Source organism: Podarcis raffonei, chromosome 7, assembly GCF_027172205.1.
Source record: "Podarcis raffonei isolate rPodRaf1 chromosome 7, rPodRaf1.pri, whole genome shotgun sequence".
Taxonomy (NCBI): domain Eukaryota; kingdom Metazoa; phylum Chordata; class Lepidosauria; order Squamata; family Lacertidae; genus Podarcis; species Podarcis raffonei.
The window spans coordinates 31,136,242-31,158,810 of NC_070608.1; the positions used below are offsets into that span (position 1 = coordinate 31,136,242).

The window sequence follows — 22,569 nt, forward strand, 5'->3', positions numbered from 1 at the left end:
ACAGGGGTCATCTAGTCCAACCCCCTGCAATGCAGGAATCTTTTGCCCAACATGGGGCCTGAACCCACAACCCTGATATCAAGAGTGTCATGCTCTACCAACTCAGCTAAATTGTGCATTTTTAAATGGGCTACAGATTTTTAAAAGAAAAAAAAAGGTATTAAAAAGTTGAACAAATGGGAAATGTGCCAAACGGCGTAGGACTTTTCCTGTCCATGTGATTTAAAACACACACACACACACACACACACACATTGTAAGGAAGAAAAAAAGCAGCGAGGAGAGCATAACAAGAAACTCCAAACATCCTTTCCAATTTGCTGTTTTCCTTTTTAAGGGTAAATTTCAAGGTTCCAGAGAAATTACACACCCCTGCCCTCTTATGAAGAGGATGGGGGAATATGACAGGAGCTTTATCAATTTATGAATGGCTACTGCCCCCCTTCCCCCACTTTCTCATTCTATATGAGGTTACCCTCTGACAAATGGAATGCCAATAGAAATAACTGGTGTGTGAGTCTCACTGCCAGACGTAGTAACCAACACTGGCTTAGATGCCTTTTAAATAAAAATTAAATATTGGACAGGTTTATAGAGGATTATTAGTCATTATTGTTAAAACAGAGCTTCCCGTTTCAGAAGCAGTATACTTCTGAATACCAGCTACAATACAAACAAAACATAATCTTTGCTTGTGGAGCATTAAGCTACTCTCTGCTGCAAGCAAGGTGCTGGGCTATTTAATGCTAAAGAGTTGCCCATCCCTCGACTCCTTAAACAGCGCAATGATTCTGAATTCCATTTCTCCAATCAACTCTCATTGGGCAGCACGTCGTCCGCGGCTTTTCCTTCCATGGGATTGGATGCAAGGGCCGCCCATCAGGCAGCTGACCCCGCCTGGCCTATTCGCCGTAATCGGCTGAGCTCTCCGCGGAGAAGCTTGGCAAGCCCACAGAGTTAATGTAGAGTAGCTCACCATCTGGATAGCGATCTTCTGGGTTTACTCTGGAAGCCATTTTTAAACCTTTCCCTCTCCGGAAGTGAGAGAAACAACGGGGAAACCAAAGTGTTTTATATTTTATTTACATTTTTACCAAATCTGTGACTGGGCATCAGAATGTCCACCCCAAAAAGGGAGTAGCAAAGGCAGGAATCCATGCTCTCTCTCTCTTTTTTAACCCAGGCCTTCCTATCCCCCACATCTTGGCTTGGGGGCGGGTAGGCAGTTGAGAGTGACTACAACAGTACATTGTTAATTGCACTGCATTTTGGAGATCATCCTGAGGCTTAAGTCTACAACAGCCCTGCAACGTAGTCCAGTGACACTGAGCTCTGGATGTAGGTTGGGCAGACGCTGAGAGAATAGCACCGTAGTCAGCTATTCATGTTGCAGGTGGGGCTGAGGTTGACTGGTTTGGTTTTCATTTTAAAACTGGTTTGGTTTAACCAAAAGCCAACCGATTTCCACCCCGACCCTTTCTAGTCCCAACCTAGTACTCAGCTGTATGCAGAAATCCTGTGCTCTGCTGACTTGCATGCAGATCCGTGACAACAAATCCTTAGAAGAAAAACAAACCTAGGACCACATTCTGCATACGAAAAAAGACGTTACTTGGAGCATGGAGTTCAGCATTTCCTATATATTACTTTGAGGGCGGGGGCGAGGTGTGCCTACTGCCCAATCGCACCCGTATTACAAAATCCTGTGTTTCTTTCCTGTGTTCTTTTCTACGGAGAGCTCTCACTTTGCTCTTAGGGAGAAATCAAAAGGTATTTTCAAACCAGAGATTTGGACGACGTGCCACTCTTGTATTTATTTTTGTTTTTACTATCTCTATGGGCAAAAGCAGAAAACAAGAACCGCGAAGCTGCGGGGGGGGGGGGGGGAGAGAGGGGAGCCGCTCTAGGAAAGACGTAAAGGGCATCTCATTAGTATTTCCTGCTTCGGCTGGGGAGACGCTCTGCGCTTTGTCGTCGGCCGTTACCTACAACGCTAAGGAAAGCAAAGGACGGAGGAGCACCATAGAGATGAGGAGAGCGGAAAGGCGCTTCGCGGTGGAAGCAAGCTCGGCTGCTCTAGGAATCCCCGAAGGAGAACTCGACGCCCGAAGTGAAATCCGGGTCACCGAACTGCATGGTCTCTTCCCCTCGGTCGGCGTGGGAAACGGGGCGGCGGGGTCTCGCGGAGTAGCCCCTCCCTCAGGAAAAGAGAGGTCAGTCCGTGACACGGAGGAGGAGCGTGGATGGTGGGGGGAGACTGGCAATCGGTGGGGAGGGAGGGGAGAGGGGCTGCGTGGCGTCAAGGGGGGGGTGTCCCAAAATGGGGCTTAAGGCGAGCTCAGCATCATCCTTAATTCTGGGACACAAGAGGCCTGAAGGGGCCTGTTCGTTGGAACTCCCTGCCTATTGACGTCAAGGAGGCTCCACCTCACCGTACGCTTTTTCCAGCTCCTGCTGAAAGCCTTCGTGTTCTCTCAAGCCTAACCCAGATGCTTAGAAACTTGAGGTACTTTTCATCTGTTTTAGTGCTCTGACTTTTGTATGTTTGAAACTGAATTTTGTGGATTTTTGTAAACCGCTTTGAGGTTGGTTCCCCCCCCTTCACAATCTTAATGAAATAAATAAGGGAGCAAAATCCTTGGAAGTTGGGTTACCTCGCTCTGCAAACCAGGTTTCTTTGTTATATATAAATATATATAGCCCTGCCTGCTTTGTAAAAAGAGTTATCAGTTGAATTTCTGCCTGCCATGTATCTGCTTGTTTACATTTCTTTGTCCCCTTTTCTCAAGGAACATAGGAAGATGTCCTATACAGAGTCAGACGATTGGCCCATCTTGCTCAGTATTGTCTACATGCTGACTGGCAGTGACTCTGCAGGATTTCAGGCAGGGGGTCTCCCCCAACTCTACCTGGAGATGCCGGGGATTGAATTTGGGGCCTTCTGCTTGCAAGTGCAGGTGCTCTGCCACTGAGCTGTGGCCCTTCCAGGGTTGTATGGATGATCCTTCTTCCTAACACAACTTTTTATCCTTGCAACATGCATGCAAGTTAGGCTTGACTTGAATGCTAGTTCCAAGGGTTCTGCTTGTGGCCTTCCCCAGAGGCATCTTTGTGGGAACATAATGCTGGATTTGTTCTGATTCAGCAAGAGGTTTTTCCTTAATGTTCCTATGAGAGAATGTCTAATCCAAAGTCACCCAGTGAGCTTCTTCGCAGCTGAGTGATGTTTTGAACCTGGATCCAGCCAATTGTAGTCTTAACACCACTGTGCCATACTCACATTCCTATGACGGATTCCTAGGGGGTGGGTGAGGGAGGGACTTAGCCGTGCTACATGTGGCTTTAAAACAACAACTGATGAATAACCACAAACCTCTAATTGAAACTAATTTACAGTTAGTTTCAAAGCCCTGCTCCTACATTTTTCATGTCCCTAAAGTAATGATGAGTGAAAACGAATGAAAGACACAGAAATCAGCACCTGCCATCATATACAGTGGTACCTTGGGTTAAGAACTTAATTCGTTCTGGAGGTCCGTTCTTAACCTGAGATACCATTTTAGCTAATGGAGCCTCGCGCCGCCGCCACACAATTTCTGTTCTCATCCTGAAGCAAAGTTATTAACCTGAAATACTATTTCTGCGTTAGTGGAGTCTGTAACCTGAAGCGTCTGTAACCTGAGGTTCCACTGTACAGTGTATCAGCTTTATCCAGCCTGGTGACCTCCAGATGTCATGGGCTGAAACGCACATCATTCCTGTTCATGCTGGTTGGAAATGATGGGGGTCCAACAACATCTGGAGGGCACCAGGGCTGCTGTACTAATAGTGAACATATATATCTGTTGTGTTGGTCTTTATATAGATGGAACAGCACTGCCCATGTCCTGGAAAGTAGCAGCAGCATTGCAAGGGTCTCAAAGTCTGCAAAAGTAAAACACACACACACACACACACACACACACACACACACACACACTGGAATGACCGCAAATCAGCCCTCTGAACACTGAGTATGCCCAAGTAATTGGCGGAGGGTAGGAATGGAATGGGGCATACCAGAAGAATGCAGGATAGCAGCCAACCAGTCATGAGAAAGAGCATTCCCTGCCCCAACATTTAGTTGCACTTCCAACTTGTTGCCTGTATTTGAAGTTGAACAGTTGTTCAAGATGCAAGAGTCCAGTGGAGTGCCATTGAGAAATCCATGCCATTGATCCTTTCCTGTGAACATTGTTTTCAGATGCTTGCTTCCTCCTTCAGACATTAAAGAATGAGAAAAAACCCTTAGGTAACCTTGTTGTCTTCCTTGCATACCCCTAGTATTCCAGAGTTGGCATATTGCAAATCCCAAATTATTCTGCATTCAATGATTCATATTCAAATCATTTGTGAAGAGGTGTGTTAATTTGAACAAGTCTGGCGTGTTGTGTTTAGTTACCTAAAGAATATCTCTTAAGACAAACGTGCTTTTAACAGTTATGTAATTACACTAAGAATGGAAAATTGCACATCTATACAAGTCAGTATCTAGGTTTTAGGTACCAGACTGTAGAGAATTACAATGCCCTACATACAAACACACTCACACTCCTTTCATTCACAGGTGGCACCAAAATAGACACAGAATCACAGTTACCTCATAGCAAAGTCTTGTGTGTGTGAATTCTCCTTACAGACCCACTTCAGGTTTGGGAGTGCCTTAGCAAATATTCTACAAGTAGGTTGAACAATGGTGTGGTCATCTGAGGAACTTCTTTCACGACCCACTTGCTTCCAGCAAATGAATCCGGAGTTGGGAGGAAGAGAATAAGTGTGTGTATATCTATGCATGTATTCATTAGTCCTGTGGAAGAGCTCTCAAATAGACTTGTCACTGAAATTTGCCTAAAGCAAAATCAAAGTGAATCTGGAGGATCTTGTTCAGGAGAGTTAGAGGAATTTTGAAACGATTAATTAAATTTTTCAGGTGGGATTCCATTTTTTCTTTCTTTTTAATAACATGCGAGCAGCAGTCCCACCAGGAGCAAGATTGCCTTTGCTGACCTTATTTCCTTCAATGACCTTATTCAAAATCTGAATTTACTATGCATGCTGCACAGCTCAGCTAACACGGAGAAAAACAAGGTGGTGAATACTACCACTCAAGGTTTTGAAGGCAGCTTTAAAACCGTTGGCACAGGAGTGGAAACAATTATGAAGATGTGCTCTAAAAAAAAATCTTGAAGGTACCCAAAGAGTCAATTTTCATATCGTATGTGTGTATGTTACACACACATGTCATGTATTCCTTGGAAGGAATATCTCAGACCTCTTAAATGTGGTAACATATGCGAGAAAGGAAATATCAGTTTGAAATCACATATTCAAAGCATGCACAGTGCACAGACTTGATCCAAGCAAAATTGCTATAAGGAAATTAATGCTACATTAGCAGGCACATTTTAATTTCCTTTCAAAGCCCATGGTACCTCCCTTAAATTATTTCCTTAAGATAAAGATTTGAGTGAGCTAAAAAGTGCACCATATAAGCCCCCTTCTAAGCCTTGCTATCCTTATTAAAAAGTGGGGTGGGGTGGGGGGAGAAGCACATCATTCTTATCATTTTGTCATTGATGGAAATTGACTCATTTTGTGCAAATCTAAGCATGCATAATTTTATTTTTTTTAAGATGGTGGTTAAGCAATTTATATTATTTGTTGCTGTGATCAGTTACTTTCCAAGATGATTTTCATTTGGATTGTTTAGGAATATAGGCTTGTTTGTTTATACGGGAAACAGAATTTTAGAGCGTTAGGTTTTCAGAGGCAGTAAATTTCATGGGAGTTGCAGGTCTGCTGATACGGACGTGGAATTCACTGTCAGCAGGAGCTCTCCCATTAACTTAAATGGTGAAGAAAGGGATGGGGGATTATATAGCATTCTCCATCACTGAAGTCTCAGTGTGCACATAACTCAATGTGCACACTGAGGCCCCCAGATTGGGCCAAATATGTTTAATGAATGCTCATTCCTTCTGCATTTACCATTTAGCTTTGTGCAGACAAATTCCTATGTGGGGGTTAATCAGACTTCAGAATTTCGTGAGATTACTAATAGAAGGAACCAGGAACATCAGGTTACTGTCTTCTACAACAGTGCGATTTTACCATTGATGCTAACTAGAATATAACATAGAATGCTATTATTTAATATATAAAAAATCCTTTGTTCTTGAGCTTGCTGAGATCTCTGTGGATTTTCACAGCAGAAGACTCAGATTTAACTTTTGGTGCAGTAGGTTCTGAACTTCTTTGGAAGTTTATTGAGACATTTATCAGTGATAATTCAGGACTTCCTGAGATAGAAATGCTGTAGATATCTAAAGCTACTTCAGCATCTTGTTAATGCATGTTCAGAAGTCTTCCTATTGAACACCATAATAATTCATTCAAGAACTTCTGTATATAACATGGTGGAAGTCCTTTCAAATATCCCTCTGTTCTGATCACTTATCTGTTGTAAATTAAGAAAAGCACTTTGTCCCCCATATTTTGTTTTAAATAGTTTACCGTGTGGATCAATTTAAATAATGCGGTTTTAAAAATTCATATATTTTCTGTGCAAGAGCTACTGCAAGTTACAGCGTATTGGATTGCAACTAAATAAAGCTTGTGTACTAACCTTGCAACATAATATAAAATAATTGGTAATGCAGACCCACGTGCCTTTGCATCACATAATTATATCTGCCTTGCACACTGAGCAAAATCATATACTTGGAGACAAGACCACAATCCATTGTAGAGTTGGCTCAGCAGAGCTTGTAGCTCAACATCTAGAACTTTCAGAGGCCAGGCTTCCAATTATTGGGCAAAACAGTGTTTTTTCTATGAGATAAAAAAGAAATGTCCTTTCCATTTGGTTGATAGTCATAAATATTTATGATTGTAGGAAAGTATGAACACAGTGCATGATTTATTGTATCATGTTCTTAATGCTCGACTATTGAAGTCAAAACATTTCCCCTATTTTTTCTTTTATGTAAAAAACCCCCACAGGATTTAGTGTAGTATGTTTGAAAACAGGTCTGACCTGAGAATTGAAAAAGAATCAAGTTATGAATGTTTGTATTCAACACAATTTAATAAATATGTAATGTAACTATTTTTTTATCCACCCCAATAATCTCTTATTGATAACAAACTAAGCAGGAAGCAGAAAACTGCTCTATCTTACTGCCAAGAGACAGATGGAAATTATGAGAATACTGAGAAAAATGTGAAATAAATTAAACAGTACTTCATTGGCATGTTTAGGAATTTAAAAAACAAAACAACCAACCATAGTCAGTATTATACTGTCATAGCACACTAATTACATTTGGCAATAAGAAGAAAGCAGTTATCTGAAAAGTGAATTCCAACCACCCTTAAGAGACTCATTCCAAAACACAAGACGAAAATTTGGTCTCACAGATACGTTATTAAACCTCCTTAAAACAAAACGAATACGACCATTTGATACAGCTGAGCCAAAAGCAGTGCTTTGTTTAGAATCATTCAGTCTGGACTATGTGATTTCAAATGCCCGCGTAAAACCTAGTTTCAGTGGTGGATGCTTTAAACAATGGTCAGGTCAGCCTTGCCTTTGTTATGAAACGAGAACTACAGCAGATCAGCGCTGGGGATAAGAAGTGCAACCTGCTTTAGCTTTAGCCCAGGTGCCACTGTGTGTTCTTACCACCTTCTGTGTCTGCCGCTCTGTGTCCTGCCACTACTGACTCCACCTTCCTGTTAGCAGCCGTCCCGCAAATGGAGAGCTGCACTTTCAGGAGGGCTGAATGTGTCTTAAAAGTACATGGAAAGCAGAGGTTTAGTCTGTGTGTTTGTGTATCACGGTACAAAGACCACTGACTAAAACTGTGGGAGAAGAATGTACTTATAATTGATTTTTTTAAAAACCAACACGGGAGGTTTCAGTGACCAAGAATGTCAAACGGTTACACACCCATAAATTACAATGATATATACAGTGGAACCTCAGTTTTTGAGAATCTCGGAAATCGGAACATTTCGGCTTTCAAATGCCGAAAACCCAGAGGTAACCTCCAGTTTTCAAATGATTTTCGGAAGCTGAACGTGCCATGCGACTTCCGTTTTGAGTTTCCCTATGGTATTGAGGCTTCCGTATTGAGTTTTTGAACGTTTCAGAAGTCGAACAGTCTTCTGGAATGGATTATGTTCAAAATTCAAGGTTCCACTATGTGTGTGTGTGTACAGGAAAGAGTTTTTCATTTCTGTTTAGATCAGGGGTCAGCAATGTGTGGCCCATGAAGACCGTTTTACCAGCCCACGAACCACCCCTGAACCGAGCCACCCGCTCGGTGAGTTCCCCGCATGCTGCGCTAAAGCAGCACGGCGTGGGGACTCACCAAGTGGTGTCAGAAATTGCATCTGCGCATGCACAGATACTGGAAAACGTGTCTGCACATGTCCAGATGCCGAAAATCGCTTCTGTGCAGGCGGGATTTTCGGCGTCTAGGCTTGCACAGAAGCAATTTCTGGCGCTGCGGACATGCACAGATGCGCTATCTGGCGTCGCGCTATGCCAGTCCGGCGCACGGGTGATCTCCGTGGGAGTGATCCAGCCCATGGCCGGTAAACCTTGCCGACCCCTGGTTTAGATCAACTATCTGTGCATCTTTCAATTAGTAATGTAATACCCTTACTAGGACTGAGCCGCCATTGATGTTTCCCAGAACGGAGCACCCGTCTAGATGTTAAACAGAAGACGGGGTTGAAGAGATGAAGATTGTTGGTAAAAGGCAGAACAGACAACCAACTGTCTTACAGTTACCTATGTCCAAAAAATTATTTGCCTTAAGTAAGTTTGTGCCCAGTAGAGAGGATTTGAGTTGATATACCAAAGCTACCAGTTCCTCTTGGGGCAACAGGATGGTGTGGGGTAAGGCGGGAAAGGACATTTAGCCAGAATAAAAGTTATGTAAAACTCAAGATCAGGGATAGGCAACCTAAGGCAACCAATCACCTTCTAAATCCGGCCCACAGATGGCCCGGGAATGAGCGTGTTTTTACATGAGTAGAATGTGTGCTTTTATTTAAAATGCATCTCTTGAGTTATTTGTGGGGCATAGGAATTCGTTCATTTTCTTTTTTCAAAATATGGTCTGGCCCACCACATGGTCTGAGGGACGGTGGGCAGGCCCACGGCTGAAAAAGGTTGCTGACCCCTTCTCAGGATCTTACTACTTGAGTTGTTGGTCTTACAGGTATCAATGCTACTGCCATTGGGCAAAATCATAGTAACAGTAGTAGTAGCAGCAGCGATAATAGCTTCTGAAATGAAATGTGTTACAAATCCAGTATTTTTGCCAAACTACCATTTCCGGCCTAAGCATTATTGTGGACATAGCCATCAATGATGTCTAGCATAGTAAGATACTTCTTGCATGGTACAGAAAGTTGATTATCTCCAGGCAACATAATGCATTTTCATGAAAAATTAAAAGGGGTATTATCAGTCCAGTCCTCTTTATCAAGGTAGCTAAAATTCACAAACCTAGATATTTCCCATAGTTATTTATCCTTTTTACAATATCCAGTAAAGAACCGTAAATTAAATGACTAAATTCTAAGTAAAAGATTATGTGACTTAAGAAAATGAATATAGTCATGGAAATCATGTGATTTCTCCTCCTAGTCTTTCCCCCAAATTTTGATGCAATATGTTCTGAAGTCCTCTTTTCCACATGTAAAAAAGAGATAATTCTTCAATGCCTCACAGGAATACCATGAAAATAATCAGTTAACATTTTCAGGGATTCAAACATGGAAAGTTATATAAACGTTAAGTATTATTAGCTATGCAGAATGGTTAGAGAACCTAAGTCTCTATTATTCTTTCAAACGATAGTAGGCACTTAATTGAAGAGTATAGAAATTTAAAATGTAATATGAAATTAATCTTTTCTAAGGTTATTTAAGCTAATGGCATAGTAATGGCAAACTAATTTTACAGTGATTAAGAGATAATATACTCGGGGCTTCTAGTGAGGCTTTTGTTGAGGTAACGTACCTATCTTTGATGAGACTGAAGATAGAAAAATACATTGTACAGTATGCATCTCTAAGGAGATTCTCTATTGTGGGTTGGGTTGGAAACCCGTAGAGTGGAGGCAGCCTACAGACAGCCAATGTGGTCCCTTTTAAACAAAGACCGATGAGTTTGTCTTGCACAATATAGCTTTGATAAAAGTCTTCTTACTTGGCAGCTGAATTCTCATGCAACTGTATTCCTCAATACTCCTCAGGCTCCTTGGCATGGACTCAATACAAATGATTTTGAGAAGTCTTTTAATAGCACGCACAGTAGGAATTACTCTAAGAAATTATCATGTTGATAAATAGTCTATCTTTATTACATTGACATCTCTCTTCCATGATGGAACTTGCAGCACACAGGGTTCCCAGGTAATCTGATGTCCAGCCGCTGACCAGAATTTAACCTGCTGCTTCTGCAGGGGTGTTGCATTGTATACCTTCAGGCCATGTTCAAGGTCAAGGCCAACCTGGTAGGCTCCAGATGTTGTAGGACTATAACTCTCATTAGCTGCAGCCAGCACATTGTGAGAGTTATAGTCCAACAACATATGGGGAGCACTAGGTTGGTAAAGGGTCTTATAGCCAGAAACTGGGTCTTGGATGAAAACCAGTGCTTATTTTTCTGGCGGTACCCAATGATCCTTAATACTGGCACTTTCTTTTTCCTGGAGATGCTTGGCCGCATGAGGAGACATGGCATGGGCAGTGCTACTCCAGGGCCCGGCTGCCACCGCCCTCCGGGAGCTGTTCCTGGGCCCGATAACAGCTGCTGCTTCCTGTCAGCAGCAGTGTGGCTTGCCAGAGCGCATGAGTCCCGCTCCCTGTGGAGCACAAGAGCAGGCAGCACAGTGTGATGTGCTTCCCCAGCAACGCACTGCACTCTGCTGTTGGCCATGTGCGGCTTGGTCGCCTCACTGGCAGCATTCACGATGGTCGTGGCAGGGTGGGCGCAGGAGCTGCCGGAGCCGCCAAAGTCACCGGAGCCAGTGCGGCAAGAGTCCCAGGTAATATGAGAATGGGAGGGAGGGAGGCCATCTGGCTTTAAGGGACCCTAAGGGTCATCTAGTCCAATTCCCTGCAGTGTGGCCAGGGAAGTTGGTGCCATGGCCAGCGCCAAAACAAGCCCTCCTTGTGGGACCCCTCCATTGTTTTTCCAAGTTCTGCTTCTGGAATTCCTCTAACGCCAGCCTCTCTTTCTTTTTCAGACCTATGCTCAGTATAGCCGCTTTGCAGAAGGCATGATGAGGCAGTTGTACATGTGATCCAAATTAAATCAGTGCAATCATTTTTCATAATGAGTACCTTAAGTAGTTACTTTGTTCCACTGAGTCAAAAAAGGAAGGCTGAAGAAGAAGCAGAAATTGTTGAATCAACTTCTGATCCTTTCAAACATCACAAAACTAACACCGAAGATACATGTGGTCAAGAGGATGGAAGTTCAGGCAAAGATTGGCCCGAATGTTGGACACTATTGCAGAAAAATGACTTCTGTCAGAGAAATGAGTGGCTCTTTGTCAACAATAAAAGGTTGGGCTGCAAAGTGTGCCGAGATGTCGGAAGTCTTCCTGTCGAAAAACGGATGGGAATGAAAATTTCAGTAGAGTGGGCCAATTGCAAAATTAGTCATTTTGGAGAGTCTCGAAAACAACAGTTAATGTCTTTAAGAAAAAAGATTTTCGAACACAAGGAAAGTGGTGCTCACAAAGCAGCTGAAAGGATAAAATCTGAGTCTAAAAATGAAAAGTTAGATAAAGTCATCTTAAACACAATAAAAGTGTTTCGAACCGCTTACAAAGTTGCAAAGAAAAATCAAGCATTTAACAACTTTGAGGATGAAATAAATTTACAGGAACTTAATGGCCTAGACATGGGATATGCCTTTCACTCTACAAATGCCTGCATTAATATTTTAAACCATATTGCAGATGAAATGAGAAAAACATTAATAAGCAACATAGTGAACTCTAAGAACAAAATATCCTTAATTATTGATGAATCAACAACAGTGAATAACAGAATAACTTTGATTGTTAGTATTCGTGTAGTTCTTCCCAAACATTTGGCTCCAGTAAGTCTTTTCCTAGATTTGATTGAGTTACAAGATACAACAGCAAGAGGAATTTTAAGCTCATTAATCAGTCATCTTGAGTCCCTAGGAATCTCAGAAGATTATTTAAAGGAGTATTTATTGTCTGTCACTTGTGATGGTGCTGCAGTGTTGTTTGGCGCACATGGTGGTGTAAAAAGGTTAATAAAAGAAAAATTTCCGAGTGTCGTCTTCTGGCGTTGTGCTAACCATCGTCTGGAATTGTCTGTCAGTGACGCAGTGAACAAAGTGGTTGGAGTTAATCACTTTAAGAATTTTATGGACAAACTCTATGTGACTTACCACGCTTCACCCGAGAATGCTAGGGAATTGGAGGAATGTGCAGCAACTCTAGAACTTCAGCTTCTGAAAATTGGAAGGATTTTAAGCACTCGCTGGGTTGCTTCTAGCTTTTGCACAGTTTTCGCAGTTTGGCAAGATTATGAAGCACTGGTTTATCACTTTCAGGAGGCAAAAGAAGACAGGAGAAGAAGCAAAACAGATCGCTGTCTTTATGAGGGTCTTTTACGGACAGTAACGTCATGTGAATTTGTTCTCGATTTGGGTCTTATGTGTGATGCTCTCCAAGTTCTCAGTGAACTAAGCTTGGATTTACAAGAGCGAAATATTGATTTGTTTACAGCAGACAGGAAGATAAAGAACACAGTTCAACTTTTTGAAGAACGAATTGAAAATCCTGGTCCATACTATAATATTGCTCTTCAAAGTCAGAAGACCATGAAGTTCAAAGGGAGTGAGCTCCACAAAAATGAAAAACTTGCCCCTACAATAAGTTCATCTGCTTTCTATGAAAGTCTGAAAGAAACTGTTAGAAAGTGTATACTTGAAGGAGATGATGCTGATTTGCCTGAATGTGCCAAGGTTTTAGATTCCAAATATTGGCCAGAAAATCCTGGAAAGCAATTAACCTTTGGTGAAACTGAAATTAGAAAACTAGCACAAAAGTTTTGCTTAAATGAAAAGGAAACAATTCTTGGCTTTCATGAATATCTTGAAGAAAATGAAGTCCCAGACAAATTACTTCCTCTAATGCACGCTTTAAGCACAATTGCAATATCTTCGACTGAATGTGAAAGAGCATTATCTCAGATGAATCTTACAGTAACTTCATCAAGATCATCTCTGGTTATTCGGACAGTTTCTTCTCTGATGTTCATCAGGATGGTAGGACCACCTCTTACTCAATTCAATCCTGCCAAATATGTTGAATCATGGCTGCTACAAGGACATCATAATGCAGTTGATACAAAAAGCAGGAAGCGATCTAGAGAAGATGAGGGTACATCGGAGGATGTATCAAAAGTGTGGCACTTACTCTAACAACTTCATGGTGAGTACCGGCATCATTTTTTCTCCAAAAAAGAAATGAAAAAAAGCACTGATGAAAACCATCAGTGCAAGTGATTTTCTGTGCCTGCTTTTGTTCTAGTTTGGTGACATGATTTAGTTCAATTTCATCACCTGTAACAATTCATACATTTTACAACTTATTCCACAAAATGCACTTCTGCTGGAAAATCGACACTTCAGATTTCCTCTCCCTCTTTCTTTTTAAGTCCTGTTTGCCTTTCTGTCATCAGAAACAGTAGCAATGTTCATTACAGAGGTGGGTCCTGCTTGGAAATGTTTTAGAGTTACGCTCCATATACTAAATTTATGATAACCTGTTTTTTGAAAAAAAGCTTTCAAAATGAAGTCTTCAGCTAATGCCAGCAGAGGTGACACAGGAATAGGTCATGATGGAAACCAGAGATGTGAAACCTGTGGACCTCCTGAGTTGGTGGACTCCAATTTCTGAGTCGTAGCCAGCTTGGCTGAACTCTTCCAGCATTTGGAGGGCCAGAGGTTCTCTGTCCCTGTGTAACTGTGCTCCTTAGGAAGAAAGGAAGCTAGCTTATATTGTCAGATCCGTGGTCCATCTAACTTACCATTGCCTACACTGACTGGCAGCAGCTGTCCAGGGTTTTAGACAGGGAACATTCCCAGCGCTACCTGGAGATGTTGGGGAATTGAAGCTGTGGCCTTCTGCATGCAAAGCAGATGTTCTTATCACTACAGCCCTTTCCCTTACCCCTCCAAACACTGTACCCAGACCCCACAAAATGTTTGAGCAAGACAATGTAGTCCACAAGAGATGTGGTATTGATTGGCAGCTGGAGATGCATTTTACACTGTGATGATTGCCTAACAGATTATCAGCATGCCTCACTGATGTAAATGGCCTTGGGAACTAAGGCACTTGGATAATAAGACGTTTGAATCAATTGGAATATTACTTACTGAGAGGTTCACTAATAAGCTGCTGCATTCACAGCCAACACAGTTAAGGGATTTCAGTTGTCAAACTTCTTACAATAGGAGTTTTAGCCCATTAGTTTCCTTTTCTGCCTAAGCTTTGGATCCTGAAGATATGCAAGGCCAGCATCCATTAAGCAACAGAATGTGTGTGACCTTCCATTATGAAAATGCTGTTTGTTTTCTGCTAATTATGCTTAAAAAATGAGATAGAGTGGGAGTGAGATGGCAGTGACATTGGATTGGCATAAATTAGTTTATTACAGTAGAATAGTGGGCGAAGGGGGGAATGACACCCTAGAGATTACTTGAACTCATACATTTCTGCTGCCAAAGTTTACAGGCCTGTAAATTTAAATGTAGAATTTTTGTAGGCAGAATGCATTGACAAATATGCCTAATGGTAATACATCTAGTTCTGAGCCTCAGAACAGGTCAATAATAATGCTTATATTGATAGCAGCAATGTAGGAGATGTTATTTGGTATTAAAGCTAAAATCCATGTTATCCCCTTAATCATAATTACATTAATATTGACAGGCCCTTGACAATACCCACTTTACTATTGATAGATTTCTGTCAATAATGCATTTCTAAATAAAATATATTCATTCATAATTTGTACAATACTCAGTAAGCAATGCTAAAGTATATCAGGAGAAATACCTATTTTACTGGTGATATACAGCAAATTGTTTTCTTACAGTGCATGTTTTGCAAGAGGGATTCCTGAATTTAGTTAAATAAAAATGAGCAATATATTACATTATTTAAAAGAGCTGTTGGACAAATATAAAAACATGGCATGTGGTTTACTTTTGGAAAGGAAAGCAGTGTGGCATTACAAGGAAAAGCTGGTCAGAAACATCTCAAATACATTTAAAAACTGGACCACGTCATCTTTAAAATATTATTTTAAAGTATATATACTGATATTTGGCAACATTTCTCCCCCCTCAAGAATTCTTATTTGCTTTGCTTGATCACACTCTTCACAGAGCATTGCTATTGATAATATTCTTAAAGGTTTCCATTTGGAGCCTTATAGTTATCAGTGATTTGACTAAGATGGTGGAAAGGAGTTTCTAGAGGTGTTGTACTTTCATAGAATATCTCTCAGCTTCATAGGGCATAATATAATTAAAATTGGTGTGGTGCTGTTTGTAAGAGTGTGAGTTGTGGGTCAGGAAGTTGCTGATTCAAATCTCATCTCTGCCACAAACTCTCTGGAACTAGCTGACCTTAAGCAAGCCTCTCTATTATCTTAGCCTCAAGCCCATGGCAGTGGAGGAGATATACTGACTGTATCTAACTTTTCGCTATCTCCTCTTTAAGCCCTGAGATGTTCTAGGACAATGAGTTTCTAAACTTGCTTCACCCAGGAATGTACATTCCTGCCAAGGAATGTATTACAGGGCAGATTTGGGGGGAGGTTCCAAGTCTTACGCTCCGTTCTTTAGAGTGCCAGCCAATTTGTTTATCTTATTTAAAGCATGTTTATGCCACTTTTCATCCAAAAAGCTTCCAAGACAGTTAAAAAAAATACAATTACATAAGTGTTGTGGGGTTTTTTTAAGGCCACTAAAACTCTTCAGCTTGTTAAAAGGTCTAGTGATGGTTGACCAACTGATTTTAAGCAAAATTTGTCTATCGTGACTGATCTTGTCTGGGAGGATGCCTGGAACATAGACAGTCCCCTTTCTAGAAGCATTTTGAACAGAATTCAGTACGGTAGGCCTGCAACATAGGTGGGGCTTATATTCTAGGGATCGCACCTAAAGCCAACATTGTGTATACAGCGGAACCTCTAGGAAATCATAGAATTGAGTTATGAGTTGCTCGTTTTCTCTGGTCACATTCCCCTTTTACTATATTTCCCCTCCCTCTTTAAAACCTATTTTATTGCATAATCTTTATTTTGAGAGGTTGCGCAGAATCTCCATTGTATTATGGAAAACTAGCCACACCTAGAGAACTATAGCATATTTATAGCAAAAGCAATTGTATAACCATAAGGCATGTTAGTGTTAGAAATGATATGCAATGTGTTGTTTGAGTTAGGGATATAGATACGTTACAACTTTCATATCTGTATACCGTTTTTAATAATCCTTGTCACATATATTGGCGGCCATTGTGTCATGGGTGTCCACAGAAATAAATGTGGAGGCGCAAGGTCTATGACTTGTAACTACAAATTGTTGAATGGAATATTATCAATCTTCATATGACTGAACCCCACACATCATTATATGGTGCTGAAGAGAAGCAACAAGAAACCGTGGTGGTGTACTGTATTGTTTGGGATTACACATTTCAAAACTAACTGCTAACAAATTGTTTTATTTGTCCATTTAACAATAACAGAGTTAAGGCAGGAGAAAGACACACAGCTTCAAATTTTCCATTGAACAACAATACTGTAGGATTCTAAACCAAATTAAAAACCCCTAAGGCTGAATTTCACACCTTTTACACAGAATCTGCCTTGGCTGTAGTGAACAACAGACATAAGGTCTGAAACTAGTCAGAATTTTTTTGTTGTTGTTAATGCTTGCCTGTCCATAACATAAAGGAAAATATAATACAAAGTGGATCATCGTTCAAACAAAAACTGGAGCCTCTGAGAGTCTTGGCCAAAACAATCAATCATTTCTTTTATAAATTTCTCCTTGGGATAGGTCTTCAACTTTTCTCCATGGTCACTCTACAAACACAAGCCAGACGATCGATCTTCACTCATTGTCGTACATCGCCATTTCTTCACCCTGCACAGAGTGCTAAAGGATCAGTCATAACTGCATGTAATAACTGGAAGGGAAAGTGCTGTATGGATGGCCATTAAAATAGCAAGGAATGGTTTAGTATGGTTCAGTAGTTTAAAGACTCATGTTGCATATTTCACACAATGATTCATCCCCAACAGTTTCAGTTTGTAAAGATCCTGAAGGAAACTGACATGAGTTCTAAAGCATTTCCCCCCCCCAAATGCTGTACACCTGTGATCATAGTTGTTTTAGCAAACTCTAAGCAGGTTAGTTCATGGTTATTGGTGAAGCTAATCATGATGGGTTATGCAGTGCAACCTAGTGACAGAAAAGTGTCCCAATATCTCAGGTAATAAGTGAATCCAGGTAGGGAATATAGATGGACCAGCGGTAGAACTCTTCTGTGGATTGGTTGGGTTGATTGGCACAGTTTTGCTGTTGTGTTGCTTCTCTAGGTGTTTTAAGTTCTATATCAACTTCATCTGCAAGTTTCTTGCACTTCTCTATTGTTGTGCTAAAGCTTTCTTGTGTTTCCAGCAACGCTTGTATATATGCTTTCATTTCCATTACATCTATCTTTATAGAGCTCGGGGAACTATCTGTATGAAAGAATAAATGAAAGAATGTTCGTTTATGATCACAAGACTGAAAATAAAAGTCTGTGTTTGTGATCCACACAGCAACTGGAATGAAGTTGTCTTGGTGTTACATGATGTTGTGAGTTGCGGGACCATACTTGTGTAAGTTTCTGCAGATACACACTTGTATTTTGGAGTCCATCATGCTTCACACAACATTGGTATGTTGGGTATTAGATTTTGTCTTTGGATGCTCTCACAGAAAAAAGGTTGGCTTCAATTGTGCGCGCTGTATTACACACATAACTTAACACTGTTTAGATTATTTACAGTGAGATGGACTCTATGGGATGTGCAGTGGACAAGGGTTGCCTAAGGATAACTTGCCCTGCTTGAACTCCACCTTCTTTTCCTGCCCTTGTATCCTTCTCCAAGTATTCATTCATAGATTTATTGCGGCCATTGGCCCATATCGAAAACAATACATCAAAATTTATCCATAAACAATACAATTTAAACAGTTCCAAGTTAAAACACCCATATAAAACCAATTTTACTTCAGTTAAGTAAACACTATACACAATAAGCTCCCTCTATGTAAACCGCAATTCAAATCCATCAGATTTTGGGGGGTATGCGTCTTAGTTCTGGCACTTATTGATGGTTCTTAAGTTTATCTAAGCTGTCAGAGTCATACAGTGATCCATTTCTCCTCTTTTGAAATAAAACATTAATCAGGTATCTAGCGACTGCAAGGGATCTACTTGTAAACAGAAGATTATATGATATAACGATTCTATAGATCCACTTTTACAGTCACAGAGGAGTGAGATCTGTCCATTGGAGAGTCTGTTACCCAACACGTTTGATGGGAAAGCATTGAATCTAGCCTTTATAAAGGCATACCTGTGCGTCACCACAGATAAGGTAGTTAAATAAGATGGAAGTTTCGTTGGTGGTGTTAAGCCAAGGTTTATTGGCGAACAGGTGCCACCACCTGTCGCAATATTAAATTGTAAATCCATCTCCTCTAATTTGTGAGTTATAATTCTCTTGGCAGAAATTAAGTCCAATTTTAATAGTTCAGATGGAGATAGTCCTAGGGACACGAGTTTCCCATGTATTATTTTTGCCCAGGGGCTAGGGAAGTCATCTCTCCAGAGACACTGTATCAAGTGGAGATTTGGAAGTTTAGGCCATAATGCCAACCAGTAACACAGGATGCATTTCCATAATGTGGTTTCTAGAGATGTAACATTTAGTTCCAGTCGTATAGTCCTTCTCCAAGTAATTTATAGCAATCTAGTCCAAAATTAAAATAAGCAGATAAAATTGTGTTGGCTATGCCTGCTGGTCTGAGATTGAAGTGAACCCAGGGAATTCCTCATGAATAGATTCATTGTTTCCCCATTGCCAGATTTTAGACTGTAACCTCCTCAAGGCAGGGACTTCCTCTCTTGTACTCTGCAACATGCTGTGCATAGTGATGGTGCTCTGTGAATAATTGGAGCAGAAAATTTAATCATACCAGTTCAAAAATTTATATAAGTTAAGCACACTGATCTGCCACATGTGGACCTAGCACCGTTTCTGGGAGAAGTCTTGCATCTCTGAGCCATCTTCACATTTCATAAAAGCAATTGACTGGTTCAGTTCCATTTAAGACCACGAGGGAATTAATGAGACTGATTGCCGACTGACAGCAGGAAGTTGTGCTTGTATAGAATGGAAAAATAGAAGGCAGCTGCCTAAAATGTACAGCCTCTAGTCTAGGCATCCCCAAACTCAGCCCTCCAGGTGTTTTGGGACTACAACTTCCATCATCCCTAGCTAACAGGACCAATGGTCGGGGATGATGGGAATTGAAGCCCCCCAAACATCTGGAGGGTCGAGTTTGGGGACGCCTGCTCTAGACAGTGCTGAAAGCCTGAGACCAAGGTATTTCAAGGTCACCAGCTGCCCATCACCAGATGAAAAATAAATATACCACCTCAACTGACAGGCTTGAACCATCATGAAATCGGTAGAGTGCAGAACACTGTCCAGATTTCAAAGAATCTATTCCAGTGTTTAGCACGATACAGCCTAGCAGTTCTTCTGCTATAGATCCCTTGGTCCTCATTGTATGTTGCAGAAAACCCTGGGAATCCCAACAGCACCAGCAAGCATTCCTCCATCTCACTTGCAAAAGGACATTCCCATCATTACCCCATTGTCCCTTCCAGTGCTTAGCTGCAAGGGATCTTGGAGTGTGTACACAGGTCATGCTGGCTGATGGTGGCATCCAGCAGATCTGGCCAGTGCTCTGCATGCTCCCTGCAAAAAAACACAAGCAACACCTGATGTTTGCAAGGAAGCAGCTTTCGTCTGAATGTTGGTTTTAGTTTAAAGGAAGCTAAAATTCTCTATTTAAGTACCTAAAGTTTGTCACAGTCTCTGCTACACTGTTATGCATATTAATTTGATACGCTTACCTTCTCTCATGCATGCTTTTCATTCATATTCTTCCATATCATTTTGTATGGCAAGTGCTTATATGGCAACGATTCTTCATTATTTTACCCATATGTCTACTTAATATACCCAACTTCCACATTTAAGGCATGTTAACTATTTTAACTGCAATAAAATTCCTCCCCTAAGAAGTTCCTCTTAATTTTCATATTTGATATTAACTTCAGCCATAGGAAGTGCTGTGATTTTCTTAGGGAACACTTGCACCTATGAAATAGCCTTTAAAAAAGAGAGAGAGTTTGGAATAAGCTTTTGCCTTTTTCCTAAAACCAAATACTTATCTTTCTGGGGAAGAGTGGAGAGTTGAGAGAAAAATATTTAAAAATAAAAAAGTAATTGGTGTTTGTGTGTTCAGCCTATTGCACCATGCTTCACATTTAATTATAAATTTAATTGTTGATTGCACATTCTAAGCTTCAGTTGAAAGATTAATACCAACCATATAGGGTGAAAATTATGTGAGCATTACTGTCGCTGAGTATGTATATACAGTGTTTGTTCTTGGAGAACTAATAGGAGAGGGTAGCAAACGCAGGTTTCAAACCTCTGCTTGCCATTGAATGACCTTGGGGTAAGTTGCACTTTCCCAGCTTTGACTTCTTGGGTGATCTAGCTCACAAAGTTGTTATCAACATGAAATACTTCCTCTAAAGCCTAATAAATTGTAATTTAAATTAATATGATGATGATCATAATAATATATATTTTTAAATCTCTTTTTTTATCATAGCAAGCCACGTGTTGACAATGGCATCTGGCGATGACAATGGCAAGAAAGTGACTCCTGTGCTCAGAATAAGTCAGCTTGATGCCCTCGAACTGAACAAAGCATTGGAACAGCTGGTTTGGTCCCAGTTTACTCGCTGTTTTCAGGGATTTAAACCTGGACTGTTGGCTCGCTTTGAACCAGAGCTTAAAGCCTCCTTGTGGCTTTTTTTGTGGAGATTCACTGTTTACTCCAAGAATGCAACCGTGGGGCAAGCTATTCTGAACATTCAGTACAAGAACGACTTATCCCAGATGCAGAAATACCAGGCGTTGAGCAAACAACAGAAATATTGGTACCTTATTTGCACCGTCGGTGGGAAATGGCTGGAAGAAAGGTGTTATGGTTTATTTAGCAATCGTCCATTGGAGTCATTCCGGAAAACAAAGTACTTTATTAACATAGTGTTTGGGCTCATCAGGTTTTGTGAATTGCTGAACTTCCTCGCTTTTCTTCAGAAGGGAAAGTTTGCTACACTCACTGAACGTATTTTACGAATCAGGTCAGTGTTCTGCCAGCCACAGAGTGTCCGCCAGATTGGATTTGAATACACAAACAGGGAACTCCTGTGGCATGGGTTTGCTGAATTTCTTATTTTTCTTTTACCACTTATTAACATGCAAAAGCTCAAACTCAAAGTCTCTTCTTGGTCACTACCTATTTCAGGGGGTACCAGAAATGAAAATAATTCAGCAACATGTTGCAAGGAATGTTCTCTGTGTGGAGAATGGCCCACTCTGCCTCACACCATTGGCTGTTCACATGTTTTTTGTTACTATTGTATTAAAAGCAACTACTTACTTGATTTGTATTTTACTTGTCCTAAATGTGGCACAGAGGTGCAAGATCTGCAGCCATTAAAGTATAAGTTAGAAATGAAAGAGGTAGATACACATTAAGCTTGTTTAGGCTTTCCTCAAATCCATAATTATGTATAACTTGTGGATTCTATGGGACTATTCTATCCTCATAGTTAAATTTAGCCTACAGTAATTTTAACCTTTCTGTAATACTGGAATTCTCTTATTCTGTGCTACTTTGTAGGTTTTGTTACTTAATTGCAAAACAACAGCTATAAAAAGATTGTGGTTTTCAAAGAATTGCAATCTCAGTAGAACTGTAAATAAAGAACAAAATAGTGATTAAACTCTGTCCATTTTATTTATATCATCATAAGTCAGTGTATTCAAAGAAAACCTTTTTTTAAGGTAACTGAATCAGTCGGTCGCGCATGGGACACTTAATCTCAGGGTCGTTGGTTGAAGCCCCACATTGGGCAAAAGATTCCTGCATTGCAGGGGGTTGGACTAGATGACCCTCGTGGTCCCTCCAGCTCTGCAATTCTATGATCAATAAGTTAAGGTTACCAGACGTCCTCGTTTCCCAGGGACAGTCCCTGGATTTACAGATCAGTCCCCACACAAAATCCATTGAAG

The 22,569-nt window shown here is 40.8% G+C and overlaps 1 protein-coding gene across 8 annotated transcripts; it reads left to right on the plus strand.

The window, feature by feature from the left end:
• Positions 1-1,940: 1,940 nt before the first annotated feature.
• PEX2 (peroxisomal biogenesis factor 2) lies at positions 1,941-22,285 on the plus strand. 8 transcript variants are annotated; one of them, XM_053395800.1, is made up of 4 exons: positions 1,941-2,213; positions 10,776-11,108; positions 11,310-13,541; positions 21,098-21,200. In XM_053395800.1, exon 3 carries the CDS (start codon positions 11,399-11,401, stop codon positions 13,529-13,531), a length of 2,133 nt encoding a protein of 710 aa, XP_053251775.1. In that variant the 5' UTR covers positions 1,941-2,213; positions 10,776-11,108; positions 11,310-11,398; the 3' UTR covers positions 13,532-13,541; positions 21,098-21,200. The 8 variants fall into 8 exon arrangements, with proteins under 8 accessions (XP_053251775.1, XP_053251773.1, XP_053251779.1 ...); XM_053395801.1 differs by lacking the exon at positions 1,941-2,213 and adding an exon at positions 7,990-8,866; XM_053395802.1 differs by lacking the exon at positions 1,941-2,213 and adding an exon at positions 9,040-9,272.
• Positions 22,286-22,569: the final 284 nt, after the last annotated feature.